The following is a 23,259-nucleotide window of genomic DNA, read 5'->3' as shown; positions in this document are numbered from 1 at the left end:
AAGCCAGGAGCAGTGGCAAGTTCCTATACTTCCAGCAACTCAGGAGGCTGAGATGAGAGGATCTATTATAATAACTATGTTAACATCAGCATTTACATCTAGGCTCAACACAAAAAAGAAAAATATACAAACTATACACTGAATGGAAAATTACTCAGGAGCCAAAGAACTATTAGCCTACATGAAAGGAAAGTCCAGAGAGTGGCAGAGAAGAGAAGGGGTGAAATACTTCCCTCCACAAAGGAGGGGCAGGAAGAAAGACTCTGGAGCTTTGGCCTGAGTCTTTAAAATAAAATAATTCAAATAGTGGGGGCAAGGCAGAATCCTCCAAACCGCTTCCCGGATGGCTCCCATTCCTACCCCACACCTAAGACACATATGGAAACAAGAGCAGAGAGTTTGCAAAATTATCTCACAAAATAAACTGCCAGTTTAAGGTAGAAAACACTTAAAAGAAAAGAGGATATAGTAGTCTGGAAACTCTGTTGTCAGTTATGTCAACATACAGCAAAGAACTTCCATAATCTTACTTCTGCAAGTCACTCCCACACTTCTACAGGGCTCTACCACCAAATACTGGGAGCCAAGTGTTCTCTGGGTCAGACCACAAACTGCCAGAGAAAACAGTTGTCCTAAACCTCCAGAGCAGATAGAAATTGCAGCAGCAGCCTCGTCATGCATAGCCCAAGGAATGCTTCTTCACAGAATCAGCTTTATGCTTTCATCTGCCTCACTGAGATGGGACAAGAACTTATAGGTGGTCAGGAGTCAATGAAGTTTTATACACAATCTATGCTTCTAATATACTCCAAACTGACTCATGCAATGTTTAAAAGCAAAGGAGGGTGTGTAGGAAGTTTGGGAGTAGGAAAACAAGGAAGCCTGCGCATCTGTGTGAGCCAAATGGTACACTTCTCTTGAGCAAATCTTTTGGTTTGAGTGGCGGAGATTCTGATTTGTGATCTTTTCTCAAAAACAAATTCCTACCAAGATTTTTAAAAAGGTATTGACTTACCTGGAAAATATCTGTCTTATCTTCAAATAGACTGACAAAATATTTATAGTCAGCATAAGCCCAGAACTTGGAATGATCATAATCTCTAAATGGTCCAGAAATATTAGACTGGTCACAGTTCCAGGTCAGAAACTCTTCAAGTGTAGCTTCTACGTAACTACATGTAGTTTCAAATTGAGGAACTGCAATGTAAGAGAATGCAACTTTAAATGTATAATGAACATATTTCCTAATTATTGCTTTTTTTAAAAAATAAAAATAATTTCCACCAAAAAGTTAACTTAAGGCCGGTGCAGTGGCTCATGCCTGTAATCCCAACACTTTGCAAGGCTGAGGTGGGAGGACTGCTTGAGTCCCAAGAGTTTGAGATCAGCCTGAACAATATGGTGAAACTACAAAAAATACAAAAAAATTAGCTGGGTGTGGTAGCATGTGCCTGTAGTTCCAGCTACTCGGGAGGCTGAGGCAGAAGGATCACTTGAGCCCTGGAGGTTGAAGCTGCGGTGAGTAGAGATTGTGCCACCACACTCCAGCCTGGGTAACACAGTGAGATCCTGTCTCAAAACAAACAAACAAACAAACAAACAAACAAACAAACAAAATCCAAAAACCAAACAAAAAAATGATCAATATCATAAAAAATGTACCATAACAGCACACAAGAACATAAAGTTTAATTGTGACAAACAAAGTGCATGTGGCAAGAAAGCTGCATGACTCTGGGAAATAGGAGTCATTTCTAAATGATTTAAGTAACTCCACCATAAGCCTAAACACATTATACTGTCTTGGGAGTTTTCACTTCCTAGAATTCAATCCAACTGAATACTAAAGCCACTAAATGAGCTACTTGCCCCTGGGGTGGACTGAGCAGGACTTTTCTGTTGAGGCCAGTTATCTTAGGCAAGCGTGACTTACAGCCCTAGAACCTGGCCTCATTAGAAGGCTTCAATTTCTGTTACAGTAAGCTCTGTACTTAAAAAATGTTAATCTAAAAATATAAAAATTACGTATGAGAACTGTTATTGTCAGGGGAAAATTACCATGAATTGAATAAATGGAAATGACAGATCTTTTCATTTTCATAATGATATCAAAATAGAATTTTTTCACTTTCCTCGTAGTAGCGTCCTTAAAGGTACTGTTCTGATTTTGTTATAATGGCAATTTCTTTCTGGGTAGTATAGTTGTTTTTCTTAGTTTCCCTTATGCAATGAAATTATTCCTTTCTAATTTTACCATGACTATTCTTTTGTTTAATGTTGAAGTAGTCTAGGCAACTATAACTTTCATCCTACTTACCGTAACGTGTTAGGTAAGAAGCTCAACCCAGGTCAGGATTTGGCAGCAGTGTACAAACTGAACTTGCTTTTAATTATTATAAAAGGGGTTCTAAAATAGTTTTTACACAACAGGATAACAACTATTTTTCCATTTTGTTAAACTTTCATCATTTCACAAATAAGAAATAATACAAGGTGCCTGAGCTCTAGACATGTCTTTTGATCACGCTATCCCCCCTACTTTCAGATGTTCAGGGTTATTTCTACAACTGCTTGCCAAATGTACTGCCAACTGAGATACAACACTACCACTGAGCACGTATCTTGGCAAATAAATCTGATCCAAAATGCTATGTGATGTTCTCTAGCTGCTTCCTAAAATAAGCTAAGGAATACACAATATTCAAAAATGCCAATTATTAACACTTCTATTTCAAGTATTCTAGATAAACTCCAACCAAGACCTAAAATGGAAATAAGAAATATACTCAACAGAGAGGAAACAAAGTTATCCTTACTTTTAAAATCATATGCCTGTCTAACTAGAAAACCCACAAAAACAACAAAGAACTACCTAGGCTAATAAGTGGGTGCACACAATAAAAACACACAGAAACAAATGGCTTTTATCTATGATTAATCACAACCAGTTAGAAAACTGTAATAGGCAAAAATATTTCCTTCATAACAGCTATACCAAATTTACAATATTTTAAGGAATCTACATGAAAATCTATATGAAAACTCTGTCACCCAGGCTGGAGGGCAGTAGTGTGGTCAGAGCCTTGAACTGCTGGGCTTAAGCAATCCTCCTGCCTCAGCTTCCTGAGTAGCTAAGACAACATGTGTGCACCATCACACCTGGCTAATTTTAAGATTTTTTTTTTTTTGTAGAGACAGGGTCTTGCTATGTTGCCCAGGCTGTTCTGGAACTCCCAGCCTCAAGTGATCCTTCTGTCTAGGCCTCCTACAGTACTGAGATTATGGGTGTGAGTCACAGTGCCATGTGACAATCTTCGTAATATATAAAGAATTCAAAAAATTTTTTAAACCTTAAAATCCTAATAAGGAAATAGTCAAAGAACAATTATCAGGAAAAAATACAAACTACTAATAAACATGAACATATAATTCAACATCACCAGCAATCAAATAAATGTAGTGTGTTTTTTTGTTTTGTATTTTTGAGACAGAGTCTCATTCTGTGGTCCAGGCTGGAGTGCAGTGACACAATCTTGGCTCACTGCAACCTCCACCTCCCGGGTTCAAGTGATTCTCATGACTCCCAAGTAGCTGGGATTACAGGCGGGCACCACCATGCCCAGTGAATTTTTTGTATTTTTAGTAGAGATGGAGTTTCACCATGTGCCCAGGCTGGTCTCGAACTCCTAAGCTCAGGTAATCCTCCCGCCTTGGCCTCCCAAAGTGCTAGGATTACAGGCATGGGCCATTGAGTCCAGCCAAATAAATGATAATTAAAATAATGAGATAACATTTTTCACATAACAGGGCCTTGCTCCGTCTCCCAGGCTTGAGTGCAGCAGCATGATCATGGCTCACTGCAGCCTCAACCTCCCAGGCTCAGGTGATCCTCCCATCTCAACCTCCCAGGTAGCTGGGACAAGAGGTGTACACCGCCAGGCCCAGGTAATTTGTTTGTACTTTTTGTAGAGAAAGGGTTGTGTTATGTTGCCCAGGCTGGTCTTGAACTCCTGGGCTCAAGCAATTCTCCTGCCTCAGCCTCCCAAAGTGCTGAGATTACAGGCATGAGCCACCATGCCCAACTTGAAAGATTTTTAAGATAAATTTCAGTTTTGTCCAAGGAATAGCAGAACAGGAACCCTTACATGTTCTGCAAAGAATATAAATGGAAACCACCTTCCTGCAAAGCCCTTAGCCATATGTTTCAGAGCCTTTTCATTCTTTCACTTCACAAATATCTGAATGTCCATTAAGTGCTCAGCCCATGATCAGATGTGGCCCTTGCCCTCAAAGAAGTGATCTTCTTGAGGGGAAGAGACTTTAAATAGGTAATAACACAACCATGTGATTACAACTGTGCTAAGTGTTACTAAGAAATACAAAGCGTTCTGAGGTAATTGAAGAGTGCACCTGACATGGGGTATGGAGAAGGATAGATCTGGTCAGGAAAAATGACATTTGAGCTAAGATCTGACAGAAGGAGATGAATTAATTTGATAAAGCTGGGGGAAAGGGAAGTGAGAAAAGAGAGGCTAGACACAGAGAACGACATATATATGCAAAGGCCCTGAAGTAGGAAGAAACAAAGCCCTGGAAATGCAGAAACTTTTCAGTTTTTCAATGCTTGTCTGGCCTGAGCTCAGAGAGAGAAACGATGCTGGGCCTTCCCCACCACAACAGACATTATGGTCTTCAACCTAAGGGTTTGGGAAGCCATTTAAGGGTTTTAAGCAGATAAATAAGATTAGATTTGTTTTTCTAAAAGGTGTCCGTGGCTTCACTATGAGAAATGGTGTGGGAAGGGAGGGCAAGGGGTGCAGAGAGACTAGGATGAGGCCAAGCAACTATGGAGGTGAGAGAGAGCAATCAGGGTAATGCCCACTAGAGGATGGCCATGGAGACAGACAGAAGCAGGCAGATGCTAGATATTTAGGATGTAAGTCACTGAGTCATAAGACACCACTCAAGACAGGCAATCAAAATGACTCAGAGGTTCTAGTGTAAGGAGTTTCACAGGTAGTGCTGCTACTGATGGTAATGCCCATATCCTTTGACCAAATAACTCTCCTTCCAGGAATCAATCCTAAGGAAGTAATCAGAAACTCTGACAAAATTTGTTTGTAAAGATGTTCGCTACTGTCTTTTTAAAATTTAAAGCTTGTAAGCAACCTAAATCATCAAAATTTTAAAATAAGATACTAGCGACAATGAAATATTAGGTGGTCATTGGAAAGTCACACAATCTCAAGAGAAGCTGCTCAGAGTAAGTTAAAAGAAAGAAAAAGCAAGTTGTGAAAATTAATATAACGTATGTTTAAAATACAAGAAGGCCTACATGGCCATACCTCAAAATATAACTAGTGATTATCTTTGGGTAGTGGGACATTTGCAAGTCATATACTTAATAAGGGTAGTATCTAGCATATATAAAGAACTCTTACAACTCAATAATAAAAAGACAAAAACAATTAGAAAGCAAAGGATCCCAACAGGCATTTTTCCAAAGAAGATATGCAAATAGCCAATACATACATAAAAAGATGCTCAACATTATTAGTCATTAGGGTAACACAAATCAAAACTATAATAATACTTCCCATACACTAGAATAGGTATAATATTTTAAGTGGAGTGTTGCCAAGGATGTGGAACAAACTGGAACTCTCATACATTAAAGGTGAGAATATAAAATGGTGCAGCTGCTTTGGAAAACAGTTTCTTGAAATGTTAAACACAGAATTATTGTATGACCCAGCAATTCTACTCCAAGAGAAATTAAAATATATGTCCACACAAAAAATTGTATATGAATGCTCACAGTAGCATTATTTGTAATAGCCAAAGAATAGAGCAACTCAAATGTCCATCAACTGATGAAAAGATAAATAAATCGTAAATATTCATACAACAGAATATTATTTGGCAATAAAAAGAAGTATTGATACATATTACAACACAGATGAACCTTGAAACACACTAAATGAAAGAAGCCAGGCACAAAAGGGCGAATACTGAATGATTCCACTCATGTGATATATCCTAAATAGTCAAATTCATAGACACAGAAAGTAAATCAGTGATTGCCAGGGCCTGGGGTAAGGCAGAATGGAAAATGATGGCTTACGGGGTACTGGGCTTCTTTATAGGATAATAATAATATTCTAGAATTAGATAGTGGTGATGGTTGTACAATATTGTGAATATACTAACAACCAGCGAATTTTAAATGGCTGAAATGCTAAATTTTATGTTATATGGATTTTATTTAATAAAAAAGAACATTATCTTTCCTAAAAGCTCAGAGTTGTTTCTCACAACCTCAGAGAGTTATTTTCCTTTTTTGTGTGCTTAACTTGAAAATGTCAAATTACTGTGTCTCATCTATAAGACAGGATAATAGCATCACTGTCCTAAGGTTTCAGGAAGATTAAGAAAGCTAATATTGTGTGTGTAAACTATTCACAACAGTGCCTGAAACGATAGCTTTAAATAAATGTTAGCTATTAGAATTGTATTTGGAGTCTAACCAGAATGTGAAAAAATTACTATTTCTATTTTTCTCCAAATTAGTGTCTAACAGACACTTAAATGAGAGGCAGATTTCTTTGACTAAAGTAAAAAAGGAAAAGGCACAATGTTTTACATTATTGCTGCTGGTCTAAGATTGAATTTTAAACAGTTTGGTCTCTGATTATAATGAGATGACAAAGAGTTCCAAGTATATTCAACATGCTACATCTGTCACAGGAGTACAAAGGGGTTCCAGACACCAGAAACTAAATAATTCTGTGAGCTATACTACAAGGTCAAAATGAGAGAAGGCAGCTTGGAGCTGCAGGAAGGGAAGCTGAGGACTTTTCCAGTTTTCCTGAGCTATTAATAAGCCACTTTACCTCAATGCTTAAAAAAGTGAAATTCTAGACTACCAAACGACCATATTGAAATACAAGTTAAACACAAGAAAATGATTATAGACTCTCTTAGATTAGAAACAGTAGTTTTAGAGTTAGTGGCAAATTAACTAATTTTAGAGTTACTGTTAATTGCTTTACCTGACAATAGGGCAAACAAATCAAAATATTATGTCTTCAGAAAAGAAGAGGCAAAATCTATTTGCTTAAGAGAATAAAAGAGCAAGCTTTACATATGTTTCATGTTTGTGCAATGCAAAACCGGTCAGACAGTCAACAAGGCAGAGGGATAGTATTACAACCAAGTAATTATACAACTATAAATAGTTCCTGAAGCCACAAATAAAAGGACACATTCTACATGAGTAAAAAGTGGATGGGACTTTTAGATTAGTATTGGTCTAATAGGAACATAAATAAGAGCACAGTAACAAATATTTATTTATTAAGTGTCTAACATTTAATGAATCACAATAATGTCTAGCAACGTACATCTAAGATACATGAAAAAATACATTCTGTATAGGGTTATAAAATATAGACTGTTTTGTCTTAAAACCAAACAAAATGAAAAACAATTAAGCCAAATTGTTCACTTACGCCAAACTGTTTTTCCAAACCTTCCAATAAAATTTTCCTATCTATACAGTGAATGGTCAAAAAAAGGATTAGAAAGGATTCTCTAGAGATAAGGAGGTTGCTGCTGAGTGTAGGGATGCTCCAAAGAGACCTTATGATGGTGATTACCTATAGTCCTACCTGTGCTGGTGCTTTTCATCCCCATTCTGAATCGGATCCGCTTGCCATGAAGGACCTCAGAAAGGTATTTAGCATTCCAGTGTCGTGCTGGCCAATCAAACACCATGTTACAGAAGATGGCAGGTTGTTGTAAAGACATGATAATTTCTTTTGCTTTCTCTGGTGTAAAAGGTTTGACGTGTTCACCTAGAAAGAGAAATGACAGCACTATATTTAAACCTGTGGATGGGAATATTCCCCATTCTTGGTTACACTGTAGTGCAAAAGAATTCCTGGCTCTCTGCTGCACAGCTGACTTGTGCCATTCTGCTGTCGCTACATGGAGTTAAGGAATATGACCAAAAAAAAAAAAAAAAAAGAAAGAAAGAAAGAGAGAGAAATGAATAAAGCAATAGATAGAAAACTATAAAGTTGTTTCATACAATATGAATTAAAATAGTTAATACTGTTTTTATCATGGCAAACTGTTCTCTGCAATTACAATGATATAAACATCATTTACCACTGTTTATATACACGTCGCCTCAAACGACCTAATTATTTTCTTTCTTTTTTTTTTTTTTAGATCCAGGAGTACATGCGCAGGTTTGTTACATAGGTATATTGTGTGATGCCAAGGATTGGGTTTCTACTGAACCTATCACCCCAAAAGTGAGCACAGTACCCAATAGGTAGTTTTTCAACCCTTGCTCCTCTCCCTTCCTCCCCTCTTTTGGAGTCCCCAGTGTTTACTGTTCCCATCTTTATATCTGTATGTATTTGATATTTAGCTCCTACTTGTAAGTAAGAACATGTGGTATTTGGTTTTCTGTTTCTGCATTAATTAACTTAGGATAATGGCTTCCATCTGCATCCATGTTGCTGCAAGGAAAATAATTTCATTCTTTTTTATGGCTTCATGGTATTTCATGGCATATATATACACCATATTTTCTTTATCCAATTAACCATTAGTGGGCACCTACACAGATTTCACTTCTTTGCTATTGAGAATAAGGCTGTGATAAACACATGAGTGCAGGTGAAAAGACCTAATTCTTAAAATGGTTTTTCTCATATTGCATTTTAAGTGTTTAAATGTTGGTGAATATTTACACTATTCAATGTCAAAAAATAAAACTTTAGCATTAAAAAGCCTTTCGAACTACATCTTTAAATTTTAAAAGATGTAATTTTTTGGAAAATGCGATTTCCTCAGTAGAGGATTATATAAGAAATGCTGATGGGAACTACTGTAGAACAACTAGAGCTGCTGGAGTCAGCAACAATTCTACTTGTTGTATCATAGGTTAATGCCAGAAAGATCACTGAGTCAATACAGCAGCCAACCTGGGAGGGGAGAGATTATTTTTATTGCAATTTTAAAAGAATAAAAGATGTACTTAGATGGCAATCAATACTAATCCTTGGTCTCAACTGCATCTACAAACAGTACAGAAGATCTGTACAAACCAACACTGTAACTTACTATTCAAATAAATTCACAGAGTAATAAAATATTAATATTGAATAGGATAGTAAAGATAAGTATTTTTCGAATAAAAGAACAAACAAGTTTCTCTTTTAAAGACATCTTAAGATGACAAGCTTTTTGGGAGGTTTATAAAATGCTTTATACTCTCTGACCCTGAAAACATATATTTATGATTCTCAAGAACAATCAGCTAACCCTCTATTTTAGGTACTTAATCTATAATTAAACTTAATTCAAAAAATTAAGAAAAATTCATAATCCAAATTCCTCTCTCACTCAACCTTCTTCTCTATGACAAAAGGAAGAGGGATAGGGAAGGATTCATCAAAGAACTTGAGCAATTTGTGTTTGTCTAAATGTAAGGCTTGTTTTTAAAGAAACTGAAAACTTAAATCAGTTTAGCCTCCTTTTTTCAGACAAGGACAAAACTTGGAATCCCTTCTTTAGCCCTCAGTGGAAGTCAGCAGACTCTAAGTCCTTGGCAGCTGACATTTGAGAACAATCTGTTACCTTCCACACAGTCATCATCCTAAGTGAGGAGGTCAGCGTGGATGCTTAGAGGGGAAGGGAGAAGAGTCAGGGAATGTGTGGAGTGAGGAAGAGAAGGCAACCTTGGTCTCACTGAAAAGCAGCCCCTGGTTTATCTTTAGGTGACCTTAACATGGTAAAAAGCCTTGTAAAGGATAACATTATATGACCAAGAATACAATTTTCTGTTTTTCTCTGAAATAGCTGCTTTTTGTTGTTTTTCACTTTGAACATGTAAAATAACTTTACATTCAAGGTCTTCATCCATTCCATACCGGCCTAGAAATCTAAGTACAAGGTTACATACATTGCATTGCACCAAATCTTCCTGGACTGGGTGTGCCTGGATTCTGCATGCATGAAAAAGAACAGCCACATTTTCTTATTGTGTGTTTTTAAAGTTTCACTGTAGACTACTTATAGGAAAGGTCAAATTTCTTCTCCACCCTCTTAAAGCCTCTAGCTGAGATAGACATAAAACAGATTAACTGGAGAAAAGCATACAAATATTATTCAGTAATTCTACATGTACATGGGAGCCCTCACACACAAAAATGAAGACTGAAAGAAGCAGTTAGAGCTTAACATTTATATAGTAGGTTGGACAAAGAGTATTAAATTTTGAAAATGTGACAAGACAAAGAAGTTGGGAGGGTGCAATTAATTGTGGAAAAGTGACTGGAAAGATAAGGGTTAAACAAGGCTTGTTTGTACAGATTTCTCTCAGCCTTTATTACTTACCCATCTTTGGTTATAAGAATGTTTTCCTTTTTCATGGTACAGGGAGGGCAACTTTCACTTGGAAGTTTTACCTCCTGCTTTTGGGAAGAAAAAGGAAGCTCAAAATGACCTCCTTACATCTGCTGTTTTTCAATGCCTTTTTTTTTTTTTTTTTTTTTTTGAGACAGAATCTCGCTCTGTTGCCAGGCTGGAGTGCAGTGGCACAATCTCGGCTCACTGCAACTTCTACCTCCCAGGTTCAAGTGATTCTCCTACCTCAGCCTCTCAAGTAGGTGAGACATGCGCCACCACAATCAGCTAATTTTTCTATTTTTAGTAGAGATGGGGTTTCACCATGTTGGCCAGGATGGTCTCCATCACTTGACCCTGTGATGCCTCAGCCTCTCAAAAGTGCTGGGATTACAGGCATGAGCCACCATGCCCAACCTTTTCAATGCTTTTTTTTTTTTTTTGAGACAGAGTTTCACTCTTGTTACCCAGGCTGGAGTGCAATGGCATGATCTCAGCTCACCGCAACCTCCACCTCCTGGGTTCATGCAATTCTCCTGCCTCAGTCTCTCGAGTAGCTGGGACTACAGGCATGTGCCACCATGCCTAGCTAATTTTCTTTTTTTTTTTTTTTTTGTATTTTTACTAGAGACAGGGTTTCACCATGTTGACCAGGATGGTCTCGATCTCTTGACCTCGTAATCCACCCACCTCGGCCTCCCAAAGTGCTGGGATTATAGGCGTGAGCCACCGTGCCTGGCCTTTTCAATGCCTTTTACCCAAAATTATCAATATGCCAAAGTGGCATATTTGGGGCTGGCATATTTTGATCCATGCACTATGAAAAGCTATAACATATTCATGATAAATAGTATTCTGTTGTTCATGGCATATAAATTGGAATCATCCTTTGGGAAACAAATGGGAAAATGAAAGAACTGTCCATTATCCCAGTAACTCATGTTATAGGAATTTACTGTAACAAATAATGAATCATAAGTTACGTATAGCATACGCATACACACACACACACACAAATGTCTACTACCGCATTTTAACAACAAAAAATGTAAACAACCTAATGCCCTAAAGCAGAAAAATATTTATTAAATTATAACAAGGCAATCCCAAAGTATGCTAGTATGCTATATCCACTAAAAATAAGGGCTGTCTAGAAATATGTAGAGATGTGAGATGGGAAGGGAGAGTTGGACCTGAAGTTGACTCAGAGAGCTATTATAATAGCCAAGCAATAAGTATGATACAGGCCTGAACAACAGGAGTGGCAGTGAGTAATCAGAGATGGTAAAGATGAAAAAATACTAACAGAATAATATCAAAGACTATTACAACCAGAGATGTGGGGTGGGAGTCAGATGTAGCCAAAAGATTGAGGTGTCTAGACTTGGTGACTTGCCATAAGAGAAAAGTCAGGAGCATAGCTCATTGTGTTGGGAAGATGAGTAGCCTGATTTTGAACACAGCCATCAAACAATACTATACATTTAACTACTGAATGCTTCACTGTTTACAAGGCACTTTCACATACATTAAGTGTTCATCTGATCTTACAAGAAGCCTGTAAAACACAGGCAGAGACCGTAATTCATTTCTATTAACCAAAGGAATAAATGGAAGCTTAGATGTCAGAGGAACTAAAACGAGATATATCAGGTCCCCTCAGTCCAAGTCCAGTAATCTTTCCACTGCACAATCCTATTTCTAGAGAACTGACTGTAAGACTTAACTAGGGCTAAAAAATTCAGGAGAAGGAATACAACCTGAAAGGATACACAGGAAAGCTCAAAGTCAATTCATAGATAACATTCACATGTGCTTTGGGGAAAGAAAAATGTTTTGAGGAGTGCATGAGTGTGTGTGCACATGTATACATGGCACAGAGTGCTAGCTGCCTATAACAAAGACTTTTTGCTTGGCCAAACTGTATTCAGGCTTTATATGTTCTGCTAGGTCCATCTATGCACTTCCTTGAAAAACCTAGTTTTAGGAAAGATCCCTGCTAAGTCAGTTTAGCAAGAATTGCCCCCATCCCTGATACCTGATCAGGTTCTTCATCCCCAACCAACTTCCAGATGATATCTGATCACCTTGGCCTGTCTTCAGCAAGAATCCTGTTAGGCTGGTTTAGCCAGATTTCCCCTTACCCCTGATGTCTCCTCTTAGTGATTTCCCATCCACTGACTCTGTTCCTTGGCTGTAAATTCTCGCTTCCCATGCTGTCTTTGGAGTTGAGCCCAATGTCTCTCCCCAGCTTCGAGACGCCATTTCAGTAGTCCTTATACAGTGATGGTTTTGAATAGTCTTCCTTACCATGCCTTAACAAGTATCACTGAATGATTTTTTCTTTAACTCCTACTTACTCAATATTCATTCTCTTCTGCCTTGCTAAAAGAACTTTGGGCAAAAGGAGTGGCTGAAAAATTTTATTTCTCAGTCTTCTTTGCAGATAGGAGTAGCCAGATCGATAGATATATATGGAATATATATATAATTTCTGTGTGTGTGTATATGTGTGTGTGTGTGTGTGTGTGTGTGTGTGTGTGTGTGTATACACATACAGAAGTTGAGTCAGCCTTTTTGCTCTCATTCTTTGCCATATACTACCTGGAAGGCAGACATAATGGTTAGCCATCTTCAGAGACAAATGAAAGGTCCAGGAAATCACAAACCTTAACCAAAAGAATGCAAATTTGTTCTTCTTTCTGCTACTGAACCAACTACTACCTCCTGAACTTTTACAATAAAAAATCCCTTCTAGTCAAGACTGCTATTAGTTCATAGCAGGTATAATACCTTGCTTTCAGAGGCTGTCATTTTCAAGGTCAACCATGTTCTCCCTACACAGTGCTCTGTGGTTTAGGCTGGATGACACACTGTAGCATTCTTTCATTTCTAAGGTTGTAAAATACTCAACCTTTGAACATTTTGCTTCTGGAACTTTAAAAGGCAAAGAAAAACAGAAGCACGAGTTACTTTGGGGTAGGGATTTATTTATTCTACTTACCTCATATTAGAGCCAATAGAACACATGGCTTTGAATATTCCTCAGATGGTTTATACTTCAGTAGACATAACTTGCTAGCCTTCTATAAATATGTACACAGGCGACAGTAACACATGAGTACTGTTTTGCCAAAAACCTTCAAAGAAGTAAATATTTTTTCTCTAGTATAAAGTTAAATTTAAAAAACATTTAATTATTTGATCTAAAAGTCACACACATTCCAGCAATTATTTAATAGGAGATCTCCAACACTAAACTTTGCTGAGAGAGTACCTGGCCTAGTGACTGGTATATATTAAACGCCAAAGCATTTGCTAGATGAATGAAAGCACTATGAAGTGTGTGTAAAGCAGAGTAGAATGATGTTTACCATAACAGGAAATTAGCATATTTACAGAATTTCAGGCCCATAGTGAAATAAAACAATCAGCTGGTTGTGAGATAAAACTAATTTAGCGGGGAGACGGATCCAAGATGGCCAATTAGGAGCAGCTCAGGATTGCAGCTCCCAGCAAAAGTGCAGACGGTGAGTGGATGTCGCATTTCCAGAAGGATTTTTATTGCCCACAGACCAGGAAATTCCCAGGCAGAGGAGTCCCACAGGTGGCGAGTGCAGCTGTTTTGGTCGATGTGGCTGTTCTCCTGGCGCCCCGGCTTGGCAGTTCTCCATACAAAATACAGGGGTCCAGGTGCCATTTTAGCTGGCGATTGGAGCTCTGGGAAGACAGAGTCACCTATTCAACTGATAGAAAAGGGGACAGAAACAGGGAGCCAGGTGAGGAGATTCCTGGGCAAAAAAGCACCACGAATCTCAGCATGGCTGTTTCAGCTGGCGCAGTAGGTCACCGCACAGGAAATCACACAGATCCCGGAGCCTTTTTAAAAGGCGACTGGAACACCTGGGAGAGTCGACCGTTCAAATAAAATAAAATAAAAAAAGGCTCTGAGGCAGGGAGCCAGGTGATCAGGCTTGGCTGGTCCCACTCCCACAAAAAAAAAAAAAAAACCAGCAATCGGAAACACTCTGGATTGAGTTTCGCAGCAAGCACAGCTGAACCCGGGACGGTCCAGCTCTGTGGGGGAGGGGCCTATGCCATTACCAAGGCAGTCCACCACTACGGAGGTAGTTTGCTATTGCTGAGCCAGTCCGTCATTACAGAGAGAATCCGCCATTACAGAGGTGGGCCACCATTGCTGAGGCAGTTCTAACTATACCAGTATAAACAGGACTGCAAAGAAGTTCACATGGCAGCTGGGTGGAGCCCAAAGCAGCTCAGCAAAGCCTCTGCAGGCAGACAGTGACTAGGCTGCCTCCTCGCTGAGTAGGGCAGCCCAGAAAAAAGCCAGCAGCACAACAGAAACTCACAAATAAAGCCCTAACTCCCCAGGACAGAGCACTTGGGAAAAAAGAGGGGGTTCATGAGTTCTGCTGCAGCAGACTTAAACGTACCTGCCCAGCAGCTCTGAATGAACAACAGAGCTCACGGCTCAGCATTTGAGCTCCTATAAATGATACACTGTCTCCTTAAGCAGCTCCCTGAACCCCATATATCCAAAGAGTCACCTCATAAAAGAGAGCTCAGACTGACATTTGGTGGGTATCCTTCAGGGACAAAGACAGCAGAAGAAGAAATTGGCAGCAACCCTTACTGTTCTGCAGCTGCTACAGGTGATCCCCAGGCAAGCAGGGCCTGGAGTGGACCTCAGCAGTCCTACAGCAGAGGGGCCTGACTGGTAGAAGGAAAACTAAGAAACAGAAAGAAATAACTTCATCATCAACAAACTGGACATCCACTCAGAGACCCAATCTGAAAGTCAACAACTACAAAGACGACAGGTGGATAAATCCACAAAGATGGGAAGAAACTAGTGTAAAAAGGATGAAAACACTCAAAACCAGAACACTGCTCCTCCTACAAGGGATCACAACACCTCACCAGCAAGGGAACAAGGCTGGATAGAAAATGAGTGTGATGACTTGAAAGAATCAGGCTTCAGAAGGTGGGTAATAATAAACTTCTGTGAGCTAAAAGAACATGTTCTACCCCAATGCAAAGAAACTAAGAACGCTGAAGAAAGATTTGACGAAATGCTAACAAGAATAAACAACTCAGAGAGGACTTATAAGTGAATTGATGGAGCTGAAAAACACAATAGGAGAACTTTGCGAAGCTTACACAAGTTTCAACAGCCGAATTGACCAAGCAGAAGAAAGGATACCAGAGGTCGAAGATCAACTCAATGAAATAAAATGAGAAGGCAAGATTAAAGAAAAAAAGGGTAAAAATGAATGAACGAAGTCTCAAAGAAATATGGGACTATGTGAAAAGACCTAATCTACATTTGATAGGTGTACCTAAATGTGACAGAGAGAATGAATCCAAGCTGGAAAATACTCTTCAGGATATTATCCAGAATAACTTCTTCAACCTAGCAAGGCAGGCTGATGTTCAAGTCCAGGAAATGCAGAGACCACCACAAAGATATTCCTCAAGAAGAGCAACCCCAAGGCACAAAATCGTCAGATTCACCAGGGTTGAAATGAAGGAGAAAACGCTAAGAACAGTCAGAGAGAAAGGTTGGGTTACCCACAAAGGGAAGCCCATCAGACTCACAGCAGATCTCTCAGCAGAAACCTGATAAGCCAGAAGAGAGTGAGGGCCAATATTCAACATCCTTAAAGAAAAGAACTTTCAACCCAGAATTTCATATCCAGCCAAACTAAGCTTCATAAGTGAAGGAAAAATAAAATCCTTTATAAACAAGCAAGTACTAAGAGATTTCATCACCACCAGGCCTGCTTTACAACAGCTCCTGAAAGAGGCCCTAAACATAGAAAGAAACAACCAGTACCAGCCACTCCAAAAAAAAAAAAAAAAAAAAACCAAATGGTAAAGAGCATCAACACAATGAAGAAACTACATCAACTAACAGGCAAAACAGCCAGCTAGCAACAAAATGACAGGATCAAATTCACACATAACAATATTAACCCTCAATGTAAATGGGCTAAATGCCCCAATCAAAAGACACAGAATGGCAAATTGGATAAAAAGCCAAAACCCATCAGTGTGCTGTATCCAGGAAATCCGTCTCACATGCAAGGATACACAAAGGCTCAAAATAAAGGAATGGAAGAAGATTTACCAGGCAAATGGAGAGCAAAAAAAAAGCAGGAGTTGCAATTCTCGTCTCTGATAAAATAGACTTTAAACCAACAAAGATCAAAAGAGACAAAGAAGGACATTACATAATGGTAAAAGGATCAATGCAACAAGAAGAGCTAACGATCCTAAATATATATGCACCCAATACAGGAGCACCGAGATACATAAAGCAAGTTCTTAATGACTTACAAAGAGACTTAGACGCCCACGCAATAATAGTGGGAGACTATAACACCCCATTGTCAATATGAGACAGATCAACAAGACAGAAAATTAACAAGGATATCCAGGACTTGAACTCAGACCTGGACCAAGCAAACCTAATAGACATTTACAGAACTCTCCACCCCAAATCCACAGAATATACATTCTCAGTACAACATGGCACCTAGTCTAAAATTGACCACATCATTGGAAGTAAATCACTCCTCAGCCAATGCAAAAGAATGGAAATCATAACAAACAGTCTCTCAGATCACAGTGCAATCAAGTTAGAACTCAGAATTCAGAAACTAACTCAGAACCGCACAGTTTCATGGAAACTGAACAACTGGCTCTTGAATGTTGACTGGATAAACAATAAAATGAAGGCAGAAATAAAGATGTTCTTTGAAACCAAGAAGAATGAAGACACAACATACCAGAATCTCTGGGACACATTTAAAGTAGTCTCTAGAGGAAAATATATAGCAATAAATGCCCACATGAGAAGACAGGAGAGATCTAAAATCAACACCCTATTGTCAAAATTGAAAGAGCTAGAGGAGCAAGATCAAAAAAACTCAAAACCTAGCAGAAGACAGGAAATAACTAAGATCAGAGCAGAACTGCAGGAGATAGAGACACAAAAAAACCCTTCAAAAATCAGTAAATCCAGGAGCTGGTTTTTCGAAAAGATCAACAAAACAGACCACTAGGCAGATTAATAAAAAAGAAAAAAGAGAATAATCAAATAGATGCAGTAAAAAACAATAAAGGGGATATCACCACAGATTCCACAGAAATACAAACCATCATCAGAGATTATTACAAACCACTCTATGCACATAAACTAGTAAACCTGGAAGAAATGGATAAATTCCTGGACACTTGCATCCTCCTAAGCATAAACCAGGAAGAAGTCAAACCCCTGAATAGACCAATAACAAGGTCTAAAGTTGAGGCAGCAATTAAGAGCCTACCACCCAAAAAAAAGCCCAGGTCCAGATGGGTTCACAGCCAAATTCTACCAGACATACAAAGAGGAGCTGGTACCATTCCTTCTGAAACTATTCCAAACAATCCAAAAAGAGGGAATCCTTCCCAAATCATTTGATGAGACCTACATCATCCTGATACCAAAACCTGGCAGAGACTCAGCAGGAAAAGAAAACTTCAGGCCAATATCCATGATGAACAGAGATGCAAAAATCTTCAATAAAATACTGGCAAACCGATTGCAACAGCACATCAAAAAGCTTATCCACCATGATCAAGTAGAATTTATCCCGGGAATGCAAGGCTGGTTCAACACCAAATAAACAGAACCCAAGACAAAAACCACATGATTATCTCAATTGATGCGGAGAAGGCCTTTGACAAAATTCAACAGCCCTTTATGCTAAAAACCCTCAATAAATTAGGTATTGATGGAATGTATCTCAAAATAATAAAAGCTATTTATGATAAACCTACAGTCAATATCGTACTGAATGGGTAAAAACTGGAAGCATTCCCTTTGAAATGTGGCACTAGACAAGGATGCCCTCTCTCACCACTCCTATTCAATATAGTACTGGAAGTTCTAGCCAGAGCAATCAGGCAAGAAAAAGAAATAAAGGGTATTCAAATAGGAAAGAAGGAAGTCAAATTATCTCTATTTGCAGACGACATGATTGTATATCTAGAAGACCCCATTGTCTCAGCACAAAATCTCCTGAAACGGATCAGCAACTTCAGCAGTCTCAGGATACAAAATCAACGTGCAAAAATCACAAGCATTCCTATACACCAATAACAGACTTAAAGAGAGCCACATTAAGAATGAAGTGCCATTCACAATTGCTACCAAGAAAATAAAATACCTGGCAATACAACTAACAGAGGATGTAAAGGACCTCTTCAAGGAGAACTATAAACCACTGCTCAATGAAATAAGAAAGGACACAAACAGATGGAGAAACATTCCATGTTCATGGTTAGGAAGAATCAATATCGTGAAAATAGCTCTACTACCCAAAGTAATTTACAGATTCAATGCTATCCCCATCAAGCTACCAATGACCTTCTTCACAGAACTGGAAAAAAACACCTTAAACTTCATATGGAACCAAAAGAGAGCCCGCATAGCCAAGTCAATTCTACGCAAAAAGGACGAAGCGTGAGGCATCACACTACCGGACTTCAAACTATACTGCAAGGCTACAATAATCAAAACAGCATGGTACTGGTATCAAAACAGCATGGTACTGGTACCAAAACAGAGATATAGACCAATGGAACAGAACAGAGGCCTCGGAGGCAACACAACATATCTACAATTATCCAATCTTTGACAAACCTGACAAAAACAAGCAATGGGGAAAGGATTCCCTGTTTAATAAATGGTGTTGGAAAACTGGCTAGCCATGTGCAGAAAGCAGAAACTGGACTCCTTCCTGACACTTTATACTAAAATTAACTCCTGATGGATTAAAGACTTAAACATAAGACCTAACACCATAAAAACCCTAGAAGAAAATCTAGGCAAAACCATTCAGGACACAGGCATAGGCAAGGACTTCATGACCAAAACACCAAAAGCACTGGCAACAAAAGCCAAAATAGACAAATGGGACCTAATCAAACTCCACAAGTTCTGCATGGCAAAAGAAACAGTCATTCGAGTGAATCAGCAACCAACAGAATGGGAAAAATTTTTTTGCAATTTACCCATCTGACAAAGGGCTGATATCCAGAATCTACAAAGAACTAAAACAGATTTACAAGAAAAAAACAAGCCCATTCAAAAGTGGGCAAAGGACAGGAACGAACACTTTACAAAAGAAGACATACATGAGGCCAATAAACATATGAAAAAATGCTCATCTTCACTGGTCATTAGAGAAATGCAAATCAAAACTACATTGAGATACCACCTCATGCCAGTTAGAATGGCGATCACTAAAAAATCTGGAGACAACAGATGCTGGAGAGGATGTGGAGAAATAGGAACACTTTTACACTGTTGATGGGAGTGTAAATTAGTTCAATCATTGTGTAAGACAGTATGGCGATTCCTCAAGGACCTGGAAATAGAAATTCCATTTGACCCAGCCATCCCATTACTGGGTATACATCCAAAGGATTATAAATCGTTCGACTATAAGGACACATGCACACGAAGTTCATTGCAGCACTGTTTACAATGGCAAAGACCTGGAACCAACACAAATGCCCATTGACGATAGACTGGACAGGGAAAATGTGGCACATATACACCATGGAATATTATGCAGCCATCAAAAACGATGAGTTCGTGTCCTTTGAAGGGACATGGATGAACCTGGAAACCATCGTTCTCGGCAAACTGACACAAGACCAGAAAATCAAACACTGCATATTCTCACTCATAGGTGGGTGTTCAACAATGAGAACACATGGACACAGGGAGAGGAGCATCACACACTGGGGTCTGTAGGGGGGAAATAGGGGAGGGATAGCAGGAGGTGGGGAGTTGGGGAGAGATAGCATGGGGAGAAATGGAAGATATAGGTGATGGGGAGGAAGGCAGCAAATCACACTGCCAGATGTGTACCTATGCAACAATCTCGCATGTTCTTGACATGTAACCCAAAACCCAAAATGCAATTAAAAAACAAAGCTAATTTAGCTTCTGATAATTTAATCAACAATAAACTGGGCCATTAAATTAGTTAATTTAAGTATTATAGTTTCCTTTAAAGAAGAATGCAGTGCTACCCCGTATTAATTAAACAGCCTATGGATGCACCCAGTTATTCCATGGTAGGAATATTTTGCAAACAGGTATAAAAATTCTGAAGCAACTTCAACAGTCTTCAAAGAATAAGGGTATTTAGGTCTAATCTTGCAGCAGGTAGTAATTTCTAACTAGATGACTTAGAAACTGCTGAAAAAAACAGATTAGTGATCTGGGTATTACACAATAGTTTTTTTTCTTCTCTCCAAATGTGGTATGTTCTCCAGTCAATTTATTACAGCCTTAGTTACAACTAATTATTTGGAGATAGTAAAACATCATCAAAAATAAATTGCCTCCTCAGTAATTTTTTAAAATTAATGTGAAGGACAAGATAATTTGAAACCTAATTTCTCTCAGTATGCTAACTATCTGGTTTCAATCAATTAACACCTGGCCTGGATTTGTATCTGAGATTTAGACTTTAAGACAAGAATAAGGGACAATTATCATGCTTCCAGAATACTCCAAGTATTGCTAGAATATAAGAAAGATCCTGAAATTGAAATTAACTTGTTTCTCATCACATGTAATTTTAGTGAAAAAAAATTAAAGAATTTTCAAAACCTTCAGAAGGGACATAAGAGTGAGTCATACATTACAATACAGAGAATCTCCATAATGATAGAGCATGAATTTAAAACTGGATTCTGGCACAGAGAGATCATTTATTTCTGAATGTGTATATCTAAGGGTATGTATGGTGTTTCATCAGACAACTATTGTATATGCATATAAGAAATTTTAAAACCTCTGGAATGGTAGATATTGGGGCAAAAAATAATGATTATTTGGGCCATGTTGGAAGAACCGAAAGGAATCGTGCAAGTACTAGCTAACAAAGTGACTGGATTAGTACTAAGGACTAAATGGTAAAACTTACACCAAAAAGAATTTTTCATTTTGTAGCCACTGTTTTAAAATGTCAAAATAAACTAAGAAAATTCTCCTGAAAGGTAACATAATGCTTAATTAAGTAAAATGACTGGCCATAAACACTTTGAATTTCAAGGTCTAGGAGGTGATGTTTATCAGTGAAGGAAACCACAAACATTAGTGGTGCAGCTGTTATGACACAGCTTTATCAGTACTGTACCAATGTTTGGTGTGGCCGTGAACAGGCAAGAAGTTCAGGCTGGGCACCTGAGACAATTACACACTGGACAGTTACCAAAGTTTCATGAGCCTTTCAGCTTCTTTCCATCCTTCTACACCTACAACTCTTGCCCATTTAACCCAGAAAACGTGTCTTTGCCTCAAAAAAATCGCTCATAAATTAAAAATAGTAGTCTTAAACCAAACCAAGAAAAAGTAAATCTGTCTATATTTTAAGTGAGGTTAACACTAGAAGGAATGGTGTCTCAAATACTAAAGGTTTTTGCAATGTTCCAAAGTACCTTCAAAATTTCAGTAATGGTGTCTCAAATACTAAAGGTTTTTGCAATGTTCCAAAGTACCTTCAGAATTTCTACCAAAATGTTTCCTTTGAACCCCAACCTCTCCTAAGTGAACTTCTGATAATTCAAAACAAATGATTATTGTATCTTACTTTTCCTTAAAAATATTCAACAGTAAGGTCTTAAAGAGATATTTGCACACCCATGTTCACCACAGCACTGTTATAATAGCTAAGAGGTGGAAGCAACCCAAAGGTCTGTTGATGAATGGATAAGCAAAATGCTACATATGCAATGGAATGTTATTCCACCTTAAAAAGGAAGGAAATTCTGTCACATACTACAACATGGATGAAACTTGAAGACAGTATACTAACTGAAATAAGCTGGTCACTAAAAGATAAATACTATATGATTCCACTTATATGGAGTATCTAAAGTGGTCAAATTTCTAGAAACTGAAAATAAAATGGCAGTTACCAAGAACTGGGGTTAGAAGAAAAAGGGAAGTTATTTCTTAATGAATATAGAATTTCAGAATTGCAAGTTGAAAAAGCTCTAGAGATGGCTTTCACAATGATGTGAATGTAACTAACACTACTAACACTTAAAAATGGATGGCTGGGTGCATTGGCTCATGCCTGTAATCCCAGCACTTTGGGAGGCTGAGGCAGGCAGATCACAAGGTCAGGAGTTTGAGACTAGCCTGGTCAATACGGTGAAACCCCGTCTTTACCAAAAATACAAAAATTAGCAGAGCATGGTAGCAGGTGCCTGTAGTCCCAGCCACTTGGGAGGCTGAGGCAGGAGAATCGCTTGAACCCAGAAGGCAGAGGTACAGTGAGCTAAGATCGCACCACTGCACTCTAGCCTGAGCAAGAGAGTGAGCCTGTCTCAAAAAAAAAAAAAAAAAGTTAACGTGGTAAATGTTGTTATGTGTTTTTACCACAATAAAACAAATAGTATTGTTTTTCTGACACTCATCATTACTAAGCATTCAGTGAAATTAAAAATTTTACCTACATTATGAACTACACATAGGCCCTAACACAGGAATTTTTTACTTTTTGCGGTAACATAGGCTTTTGCTTTTCTTTAAATTCCTCCACCCTTTGCCCCTTTTAAAGATGAGAGCAAAAACGACATGGTGAGTATGCGTCTCCAACTGAAAAAGAGTAAATCCAGTTACATAGGAATGTTAGCTCTATTTGAAAATCAATTCCTTACAACTCTACATGAGATATTTTCTTGGGAGGCACTGGAAGATGAGTTACTAACACATTCTTCTCTTCCTCATGGCACAATCTTGGC

At 38.4% G+C, this 23,259-nt stretch overlaps 1 protein-coding gene and 1 non-coding gene across 4 annotated transcripts in view; one reads left to right on the top strand and one right to left on the bottom strand.

Moving 5' to 3' along the window:
* HSPBAP1 (HSPB1 associated protein 1) overlaps positions 1–23,259 on the bottom strand; it is a 56,746-nt gene that overhangs the window by 28,606 nt on the left and 4,881 nt on the right. For all 3 annotated transcript variants that reach the window (XM_074404250.1, XM_074404249.1, XM_003941657.3), the window contains 2 exons: positions 7,671–7,856; positions 1,016–1,197 (listed from right to left, as the gene is read on the bottom strand). In XM_074404250.1, coding sequence (XP_074260351.1) covers positions 1,016–1,197; positions 7,671–7,856 — 368 coding nt within the window. The remainder of the gene's footprint in view (positions 1–1,015; positions 1,198–7,670; positions 7,857–23,259) is intronic.
* LOC120367260 (small nucleolar RNA SNORA46) lies at positions 7,874–8,008 on the top strand. Its single transcript, XR_005581678.1, has one exon. It is a non-coding gene; the product is annotated as a small nucleolar RNA SNORA46 (small nucleolar RNA).

Source organism: Saimiri boliviensis, chromosome 8 (assembly GCF_048565385.1).
Source record: "Saimiri boliviensis isolate mSaiBol1 chromosome 8, mSaiBol1.pri, whole genome shotgun sequence".
Classification (NCBI taxonomy): Eukaryota; Metazoa; Chordata; class Mammalia; order Primates; family Cebidae; genus Saimiri; species Saimiri boliviensis.
The sequence above is the reverse complement of the archived record's forward strand: the minus strand, read 5'-3'. Positions and strand labels throughout refer to the sequence as shown.